Source organism: Trichechus manatus, unplaced genomic scaffold (genome assembly GCF_000243295.1).
Source record: "Trichechus manatus latirostris isolate Lorelei unplaced genomic scaffold, TriManLat1.0 scaffold00091, whole genome shotgun sequence".
Classification (NCBI taxonomy): Eukaryota; Metazoa; Chordata; class Mammalia; order Sirenia; family Trichechidae; genus Trichechus; species Trichechus manatus.
Window position 1 is genome coordinate 2,341,423 of NW_004444027.1, and position 11,012 is coordinate 2,352,434.

An 11,012-nucleotide genomic window follows, 5' to 3' on the forward strand; every position below is an offset into this window, starting at 1 on the left:
GAGAGGCAGAAGAAAGAATCAGTGAACCTGAAGTCAGTTGAAATTATCTAGTCTTAGTAGCAGCTAACAACAACAACAAAGTAGCAGAAAGAAAAAAAGAATATAGAAATATGAACAAATCCTAAGAGACCTGTGGGACGCTATCAAGCATACCAGCATACACAGTGTGGGGGTATAAGAAGAAGAGAAGATAGAGAGTAGAAAAAACATTTGACAAAATAATGACCAAAAACTTCCAACATTTGATATAAGACACGAATCTACACATCCAAGAATCTCAACAAACTCTAATAAGAATAAACAAAGAGATTAACAATAAGACATAATCAAATTGTCAAAACCAAATGTAATATACACACACCTATTTTCATTGCAGCACTATTCACACACACACAGAAAAAACCTACATGCCCATCAACCGATAGAAAACCAAAAGGGAAGAACATGCTTGGCAGTTCTCAAGCTGAAAGAACTGAAGAAAAAATTCAAGCCTCGAGTTGCAATAGTGAAGAATTCTATGGAGAAAATATAAATGACACAGGAAGCATCAAAAGAAGAAGGAATACACAGAATCATTATATGAAAAAGAATTGGTTGATGTCCAACCATTTCAAGACATAGCATATGACCAGGAACTGATAGTATTGAAGGAGGAAGTCCAATCTGCACTGAAGGCATTGGAGAAAAACAGGGGTCCAGGAATTGATGGAATACCAACCGAGATGTTTCAACAAACGGATGCAGAGTTGGAGGTGCTCACTCATCTATGTCAAGACATTTAGAAGACCGCTACCTGGCCAACCAACTGGAAGAGATCCATATTTGTGCCCATTTCAGAGAAAGGTGAGCCAACAGAATGGGGAAGTATCGAACAATATCACACACAAGTAAAATTTTGCTGAAGATCATTCAAGTGCAGTTGCAGCAGTACATGACAGGGAACTGCCAGAAATTCAAGCCAGATTCAGAAGAGGTTATGGAACTAGGGATATCATTGCTGATGTCAGATGGATCTTGGCTGAAAGCAAAGAACACCAGAAAGATGTTTACCTGTGTTTTACTGACTATGCAAAGTCATTTAACTGTGTGGATCATAGCAAATTATGGATACCATTTCAAAGAACAGGAATTCCAGAACACTTGATTGTGCTCATGAGGAACTTGTACATTGACCAAAGGGCAAGTCGTTCAAAAACCACAAGGGGATACTGCATGGTTTAAAGTCAGGAAAGGTGTGCATCAGGGTTGTATCCTTTCATCATAATTATTCAATCTGTTTGCTGAGCAAATAATCTGAGAAACTGGACTATATGAAGAACATGGCATCAGGATTGGAGGAAGATTCATTAACCACCCTCGATATGCAGATGACACAACCTTGCTTCCTCAAAGTGAAGAGGACTTGAAGCACTTACTGATGAAGATCAAAGACCACAGCTTTTAGTATGGATTGCACCTCAACACAGAGAAAACAAAAATCCTCACAACTGGACCAAGAAGCAATACCATGATAACCGGAGAAAATATAGAAGTTGTCAAGGATTTCATTTTACTTGGATCCGCAATCAATGCCCATGGAAGCAGCAGTCAAGAAATCAAATGACACATTGCACTGGGCAAATCTGCTGCAAAAGACCTCTTTAAAGTGTTTAAAAAGCAAAGATGTCACTTTAAGGACTAAGGTATGCCTGACCCAAGCCATTGTGTTTTCAATCACCTCATATGCATGTGAAAGCTGGACAATGAATAAGGAAGACAAAAAAACTGATACCTTGCAGTTATGGAGTTGGTGAAAAATATTGAATATACCATGGACAGCCAGAAGAACAAACAAATCTGTCTGGGAGGAAGTACAGCCAGAATGTTCCTTAGAAGCAAGGATGGCAAGACTTCGTCTCATGTATTTTGGACATGTTATCAAGAGTGACCAGACCCTGGAGACTGACGTCATGCTTGGTAGAGAAGGTGGTCAGCGAAAAAGAGGAAGACCTTCAACGAGATGGACTGACACAGTGGCTGCAACAATGGGCTCAAGCATAACAATGATTAGGAAGATGGTACAGGACTGGGCTTTGTTTTGTTCTATTGTACATAGGGTCGCTATGAGTTGGAACCATCTCCACAGCACCTAACAACAACAACAAAACAAACATAAATAGAGCATCTTGAAAGCAGCAAGAAAGAAGGAATTCATCCCATACAAGGGATTCTCAATAAGATTAATAGCCAATTTCTCCCCAGAAACCATGGAGATAAGGCAGTGGGATGACATTTAAAGTCCTAAAAAAAAAATAAAAAAAACTACCCTTCAAAAACGAAGGAAAGACCGCCCTGACAAGGAACACAACAGAGAGTCCCTGATGGAGAAGGAGAAAGGTGGGGTGCAAGACTCAAATTCTAGTGAGAAGACCAGACTTAATGGTCTGACCGAGACTGGAGGAACTCCGGAAGGCATGGGCCCCATATTCTCTATCAGCCTAGAACTAAAACAATTTCCGAGGCCAACTCTTCAGACGGGGATTGGACTGGACTGTGGCACATGAAGTGATACTTGTAAGGAGTGTGCCTCTTAGCTCAAGTAGATACAAGAGACTAAATGGACAGCTTCTGTCTGGAGGTGAGATGGGAAGGCAGAGAGGGTTAGGAGCTGGTTGAATGGACATAGGAATCAGGCGTGGAAAGGAGGAGTGTGCTGTCACAGTATGGGGAGAGCAATTAAGGTCACAAAAGAATGTATGTATAAATTTTTGTATGGGAGACTAACTTGAAATGTAAACTTCATTTAAACTACAACAATAAAAAATAATAATCATCTTTGTGACCAGGCGAAGACAGTTAATTTAAAAAAAAGGAGAAATTAACACATTCCCAGATAAACAAAAGCTAGTTTGTCGCTAGTAGACCTGCCCTACAAGAAATGCTAAGGCTGAAAGAACACTAGACAGTAACTCAAAACCATATGAAGAAATTTATAAAGGTGCATTTTCAAGTCAGCATGGAAAGGATTGCTTTAAAATTAACAAATGTTGTTGGACAACTTGGCTATTCAACTCGGGAAAAATGAAGTTAAGTAACTGACAACATATCAAAAATAAATTTCAGGTGGATTAAGGTTTTACCTGTAAAAAATAAACCTATAAAACAATTAGAAAATATTATAAAGAACCAGATCTATAATCCCGGTGAAGGTCTCTCCAAGCCATCTGAGACTGATAAATTTGATTACATGGACATTTTAGACTTCTTCAGAGTGAAATAATGTTAAAAGACAAGTGACAAGACTGAAAAAAATGTATGCCACACACAAATCAGACAAAGAAATTGGATGAAGACAAGCAAATACAAAGAAGGTAGAATACTTAAGAACATAAAGTAGTTCAGTGTGAACTACACATAGGGTACATGTCTTTCCATAAAATAAGACAGGTCGTGAGATAAGTTAGCTAGCTAGCTAGCTGCCATGCAGTTGACTCCGACTCATGGCGACTTTATGTAAACCAGATCGCTGGGGAGTGCATCATCGTGGCTATTGTACCAATCCATCATACTGAGGGTCTCCCTGGCCCTCTGCTTTATGAAACATGATGTCCTTCTCCAGTGATTGATCCCTCTTGACAGTGTGTCCAAAACAAGGAAGTTGGACAAAATTCTGTTGTGATCCATATGGTTTTCATTGACCAATTTTCAGTAGATTGCCAGGCCTTTCCTCCTAATCTTTTTCTGGAAGCGTTACTGAAACCTATCTACCACGGGTGATCCTGCTGGTATTTTAAACACCCTTAGCATAGCTTCCAGCCACCACATTACAACAAACTGACAGAAGGTAGTCAGCTCCATGCCAGCTGTTTATCTAAGTTAGGTGATGGGATTTGGGTGATTATTTTCTTCTCTACCTTTTCCTGAAATTTTCCAATTATTCTTACAATAATGGCGTGTTATGTTTGTGATTAAAATTTATTTAACTACAACAAAAAAGTCTGGGCTGCCTTATATTGTTTCCTGTTTGACGTGTTTATATTTCACCAGTTTTACTTTACGGTATGATGGGGAGGCACTGGGGTTTTTTTGCTTCCTTTTTTTCACCACGATACCTATTACAAAACTGAGTCCTTAACAGATATTTTTAAAAAACGCTAACAGATTAGATAAAACAATGTTGATCCACTAAGTGTGGGAGATTTGGGTGCTAATACATTAGCACCTTACACTTCCTCATTACATACTTCTCCCTATCCTCTATGCCAGTGCCATCTGCATAACTCACTCTATCCGGTCAGTACAAATCACTACGTGCAAGAATTCATTCCTGGCGCGCGCGTCAGCGTGACTCTCGCGTCTCCACGTCCGTGGCCCACATGGGAACGCCCTCCCCCACCACGCCCTGTCGCTTGGTGTGTTGTTATCACATGACCTGGGCGGGCCCTGACGTCAGGGGCAGGGGAGGGTCTGCGCACGCGCAGAAAAGGGGGCGGGGGACTCGGCTTGTTGTGTTGCTGCCGGAGAACCAGAGACCGTCTTGCTGCGCTCGCAGCTACTTCAGCCACCCGACAATGTCTTCTAATTTAGTAGAGCAGCCACCGCCCCTGCACAACAATAACAACAACTGCGAGGAAGGCGAACAGCCTTTGCCACCGCCAGCCGGCCTAAACAGTGAGTGCTGCCCCGGCTGGATTGGTAAAGGGGATGGGGGAGGAGGAGCTGGTCTGGCCGCCACCACAAGCTTAGCGCTGGGGGTGGGGGGGGAACAGAAGGCAGCCTATTGGTCAAGGCCGAGGATGTTCAGGTGACTGACAGCTCCCATCACCTGTCAAGATGAGGGGCTCTTGCCTTCCTCTTCGCCTGTCTCCCCTACCTTCTAGGATCTTGTGTTGGAAACTGTTGCTGTTCGGTGTTGGGGAGTGCAGGTGAGTGGGAAGAGACGAGCGTTGGGTCGCCCAGCGGGCTGATAGACGAGGCCCCTCCACCTGTGGTGGGCCCGCAGAACGGAGCCTGTCGAGGCCTGGAGGGGGCGGTCCGTCGGGGCGCAGGGAGGAAGGAAAGGGCGGGGACGGTGGGTGGAGCGGGCCGCGGAGGGGACGTGGGAAGGGATGGGGACGTGCACTGGGGACGCCGGGGGATGGACGGGCGGGCGGAGGGCGGCAGCAGAGGGAGGGGCAACAGAGAGGAGGAAAGCTGAGGGACGTGTCCAAGATCAGGTGTGCAATGGAGCTTAAGCCTCTGCATCACTAGCTAACGTCTCTGAATTGGGCTTCCCCCAGGTTTTGGAACGTGAGCCCTCCGGGTGCGTTCTTTTGTTACCACAATCTCGTCGGGAAAATAAATCCATTTTGTAATTTAATGGTTACTTGAATCACGTGCGGAAGCGAGGAGTCTGTGTTACTTTCTTTTTTTTGGAGATTTTTCAAAGTTGCTGAAGTTATGTTTTTAAATGACAAGATTGTCTGCCAAGAAACCTGTTTATAAACATTCTTTTGAACTGCCCAAGATTGCACAAATCACGGTGTGAGGAAATGAGTTTTCAGAAATATAATTAAAAACACCCTCATAGACATGAATAGTTGAAAGTTAATGAGCAATATTGAGTTACGACCAAATACAGTTGCTTCATAACATTCTGGTGCTCAAACATCTCGTCCTAATGTTATTTTCAGTTGTTTTTAGACCTCGGAGTCGTCGTGGAAAGGTTCTTGTCTAGTCTTTCTGTAATGCGTCTCTTATGGAAGAGATAATTGAGATAGTTAACATACGGCCAAATTGTTTAAACGTCATTTGGATGCTTAAAGGTCATTTAAAAACTTGCAGTACGTTTTATCATAAGAGAGAGGTTCTTCCAGCAAGGCCTAAAAATTGTTTTAGGCAGAGTTCCCACAAGCATGGGAATAGAATTTGAATATTTTAAAATGTATTCATTGTTTATTGCTTCTTCTCTTTCTTTCTTAAAATCTAGTTTTATTTATTTTTGTTGTTGAGAATATACACGGCAAAAACATCAATTCAACAATTTCTATATGTACAGTTCAGTTATGTTGATTACATTATTCAAGTTGTGCAACCATTCTCACCCTACTTTTCTCAGTTGTTCCTCTCATTAACATAAACTCACTGCGCTGTAAGGTTCCTAATACTGTGCTGTAAGATTCCTATCTGATCTTTCGAGTTCTAGAATGTGTTTATATTATTATTCACAGTAAATTAGGATTGATTTATGTGCCTTTAGATGTTACTTGTATCAAATATTAACAGGCATTTTTAATTGGTTTACGATTTTTAGCATATACTCTTAGAAGCCTGGGATTTAGAATGGGAAGAGACGCTTTAGAAATAATTGTTTCCTCTTATTTACAGGTGAAGAAACTGAGATTAGAATTTACTTAGAGTAAGGTGACTTGCCCAAGTTCACCACAGGCTGCAGTTTAGAGTTTAGGTACTGACTTTCAGCCAGTCTAGTGCTCCTTTGGTACACTTCTGTTTCAGTGGCCCAGAATCCTCTATGTGTGTTTCTTATTATCTCCGTGTGCTATTCTACTCAATGATCTATCTTGTCGGTATTTTATTTCTGAATTGTCTTCAGTGTTGTCCTTTGATACTTAAAAGTTGCTTGTTTGGTTAATATGTGTACATGATTTCACAGAAAACAAAGGGATTTTAATTTTCCTTTGACCATTTAACAAAAAAATGAGATTGAGCTCTATGTGATTGTTTTGTGCCTTTGTCTGACAGACCTGTGAGGTGTTTGATGTCCTTGGCCAATCAGTGGTTGCTACGTTTACATTAGCTGTTACTGAAGTGGAAGAATAGTCAACCTACAGATGATATCAAAATGTGTCTTTGGGAAATCTGTTAGATAGAAAGTGTCTTATTTGGAGTGGAGTGAGCTTTTAAAAGTTACTGAAAAGCATTCTAGATAATGCTGTATTTAATTACTCTTCTTGCCTCTTACTCTGCTTTTTTTTTTTTGGCTCATTACACAACACTGGACTGAACAAAACAAGAGTGAGCAAAACAAGTTATTCAGGCATCTAAAAACTGTCCAAATTGCAGATAAATTGAAATACTTTGTTGAATAAAGTTGCGCAATTATGAAAAACAGAAGATGAAACTCATTGTACAGATTATCTCTGGCTTGGGATGTTATCTTTAGTTCAAGAGTCAAAAGCAGAGTTTCAATAGCAAATTATTGAAATATCTGGAATAATGAAACCCTGATTTTTATTTATTTTTTTACTTTACTACTGTAGGCGGACCATTCACTTTCATTACAAATTAGTGGGCAGATATCTGAACTACTTCCAAAGTTAGAAGAGTATTTTCCGTTGCTAGTTTTATTCTTAAAACATCAAGCTAGTTAATATTTATATAGTACATTCATGTCATGAGATTCAGTAGGTAGTATAAGAAAAGTCAAGGTAGTATAATTCTTGTTATTGTTTAATGTGGGAATAAACAGGTTTACCCTTTTTTTTCTTTTTAAATATCTTCAACCATGATGTACTTGCTTCCCGAGTGTGGTAAGAAGGCTTTTAAGGCTGTGACATGTAAAACTTCATTGCATTGTAATACTCTTGAATATATAAGTAACCTGTATATAAGTACTGACTTCTTCAAAAAGACCAAAATTTTTTCTTTTTTAGAGAATACCAATAACTATTCTTGGTCTGGATTCTAGTATCAGATACTTAAAATAAAAGCTTTGAGGAAAGAGGATAGAGTATAATGAAATATGTCTCCCCTGGTTAGATGAGCGTTACTTGTAGGACCTTGAAAGGTTAGCGAAAAAAATGAGTTGAAATTCTTTTTCCTTCTCTCCCCTTCCCTTAACCAACCTTCTTCAAGAGAAGAATTGAACTGGTGATTTTAAAACTGTAAAGGATATACAGCATACAGTCATAAATGTAGTCACAATTATTTGAATAATCTTAGAGAATTTAGGAACATGCTTCTCTGAGAATCTGTTAACTATTTCCAAAGGCTTAAACTGGAAAATATATCATGTCATCGTGTATGTTCAAAACTGACATAAGAGAACAATTTTCAGTTTATAAGTATCTTGGAATGTAATAAAGAGCCTACAGATTTTAATTTTAAAGCTTGCTTATTAGGAAGAGAATTCACTTTGAGATTTTTTTCTACTTTGTATTATTTGGACAGCACAATCCTCTTGTTTCCTTTCCATGTAAAATGGACTTTGTGAGGATCAGTAGAGTTAGAACATTAAGACATTCTGAGGCTGTAAATCAGGAATGAATTAGATGATGGGGAAAAGGCATATGTGGTTAATTTATTGAGAAAGACTAGTTAGCTTTTTCATTTTACTTAAAAGATAAAGTTAATATGTATTCTGTTAATGAATATCTCTGTAGATAACTTTCTCTGCAGCACTTTTTATTGCCATGGATGATATTGCTGGAAGAAAATTACTGAGTTAAAGAAAATCTGCCTTTTTAAGGCTCTTAATACATATTGTCAAACTACTCTCCAGAATGTTCTCTGAAGCCCTGATTATAGTAACAAAAAGTATTAGAAACAATCAGTTGGTTAATGGTTAAACCATTACCATTTGAGTAATGGTTAAAGTATGGTATATCTTTATGATGGGATATAATGCAGTTGTTCAAAAGAATGAAGCAAGTTAATATGCATTGACACTGAAAGACATCTACAAGTTGTTTGGTGAAAAACACTACTTACAGAAAATATGTACGATATGATTCCATTTTTGTAAAACAAAAGCAAAAAGCAAAACTATATTTGTATTGAAAAAACTGGAATTCTACAGGTGCAAGTGTCCTATGAGAGCAGAAATGAGAGGTTTGGAGGAGAGATATTTTTACTTTATGTACTGATGTTTACGTTTTGGAGAAATGCTTTTTTTTTATTGTGGTAAAAAATATATAACAAAACATTTATTATTTCAGTCCCTTTTACATGTACAATTCAGTGTCATTATGTTCACCATGTTGTGCAGCCGTTACTGTTTCCAATTTTTTTCATCACCCTTAAGAGAAATTTAGTGTCCCTTAAGTGAACACATTATTTTTGTAATAATTTTTTAGGATGATAGAGTATAATTATAATGATAGCTAACACTTTCATAGCACTTACCGTATACTAGGCACGTTTCTTGATTTTCTTTGTGCTTTATTCATTTAATCCTTGTAACAACCCTATGAGGTTATTGTTGTTAGGTGCCGTCTAGTCGGTTCTAACTTGTAGCAGCCCTGTGTACAACAGGATGAAGCATTGCCCGGTCCTGCGCTATCCTCACGATCGTCGTTAATGCTTGAGCCCATTGTTGCAGCCACTGTGTCAATCCATCTCATGAAGGTCTGGCTCTTTTTTGCTGATCCTCTACCTTACCAAGCATAATGTTGCCTCCTGATAACATGTCCAAAGTATGTGAGACGAAGTCTTGCCATCCTCATCCTCTCTTCTAAGGAGAATTCTATCTGTACCTCTTCCAAGACAGATATGTTCGTTCTTCTGGCAGTCCATGGTATGTTCAATATTCTACGCCAACACCATAATTCAAACGCAGCAATTCTTCTTCAGTCTGCCTTATTCATTGTCCAGCTTTCGGATGCCTATGAGGTGATTGAAAATACCATGGCTTGAGTCAGGCACACCTTAGTCCTTAAAGTGATATCTTTGCTTTTTAACACTTTAAAGAGGTGTTTTGCAGCAGATTTGCCCAGTGCAGTGTGTGTTTGATGTCTTGACTGCTGCTTCCATGGGCATTGATTGTGGATCCAAGTAAAATGAAATCCATGACAACTTCTATATTTTCTCCATTTATCATGATATTGCTTCTTGGTCCAATTGTGAGAATTTTTGTTTTCTTTATGTTGAGGTGTAATCCATACTGAAGGCCATGGTCTTTGATCTTCATCAGTAAGTGCGTCAAAGTTTCTTCACGTTCAGCAGGCAAGATTGTGTCATCTGCGTATTGCAGATTGCTAATGAGTCTTTCTCCAGTCCTGTTGCCCTATTCTTCATATAATTCATTTTCTGTGTGCTTTATTCATTTACTCCTGGTGACAACCCTATGAGAAACCTGTTGCCGTCAAGTTGATTCTGACTCATAGTGACCCTACAGGACAGAGTAGAACTGCCCTGAAAACCCCATGAAGCACAGTGCTATTCTAATACACGTGACTTTGTCATGAGTCAGGTCCACTTGACGGCAGCTGATACAGGGCTGGGACAACCACTGGGGCTGACGTAAATGGATAAAGAAGGAAGAAAGGATAACTTAATTTTTATTTAGCAAATTTTTATTTAGGGTTTCCAAGGAGCATCTGATGGATTTGAACTGCCAACCTTTTGGTCAGCAGCCAAATGCTTAACTGTGCCACCAGGGCCCCAGCAAACCCTATGAGGTGGATACAATTATTGTCCCCTTTTTATAGACAAGACATCTGAGACAGAGAGAGGTTAAGTAAATGTCCATGGTATAACTACTGGTAAGAGGTAGAGTGGGAGTCTGGCTCCAGTCTGTGCTCTTAACCACTGTAGCATATTGTTTGCCTTAAGTAGAAATCTTAGTTATGCTACAAGGTGTTAAGGTAACCATGGAGATCCTTTTTATTACGCTTTTCTATGTATGTCTTCTCAGGTTCTTAAAATATATGTTAGATTATGATTGTTTACATATTTTTAGTGAAGAAAGTAGAATTCACATATTGGGTTGGAAAACCTTCAAAAAATGAAGATTCAGAAAACCTGGTATTGTTACAGACTTTTTTCTCTTTGATCAAATACCTCAAGTGAACGTTAATTATTTTAGGGAAGACTGGTTTTCATAAAGACCCATCTGGAACTCCTGGTTCCTTAGCTCTGCTTCTGTCAGAGCAGCTCTGGTTTTTTGTTTGTTTTTGGTTTATTTTACATATTAGGCTTCTGTACAAGAAGAACTGGTTCCATTGGTTTAAAAAAAGTTTGAAAATCCTAGAAACAGTAGGAGTAGGGAAAAAAACCCGTTTTTTAGTTACCAATATTCATTCTCTCTCTCTCTC

General features: G+C 39.1%; 1 protein-coding gene across 2 annotated transcripts in view; it reads left to right on the forward strand.

Annotated features, from left to right (window-relative positions):
- The first annotated feature begins 4,459 nt into the window (after positions 1 to 4,459).
- BNIP3L (BCL2 interacting protein 3 like) overlaps positions 4,460 to 11,012 on the forward strand; it is a 20,591-nt gene continuing 14,038 nt past the window's right edge. The window contains exons 1-2 of one of the 2 annotated variants that reach the window (XM_023736718.1): positions 4,481 to 4,650; positions 4,860 to 4,904. In XM_023736718.1, the coding sequence (XP_023592486.1) occupies positions 4,551 to 4,650; positions 4,860 to 4,904 (145 nt within the window). In that variant the 5' untranslated portion in view covers positions 4,481 to 4,550. Of the gene's footprint in view, positions 4,651 to 4,859; positions 4,905 to 11,012 lie in introns of both variants that reach the window. The other variant, XM_004382168.3, reaches the window with a different exon arrangement.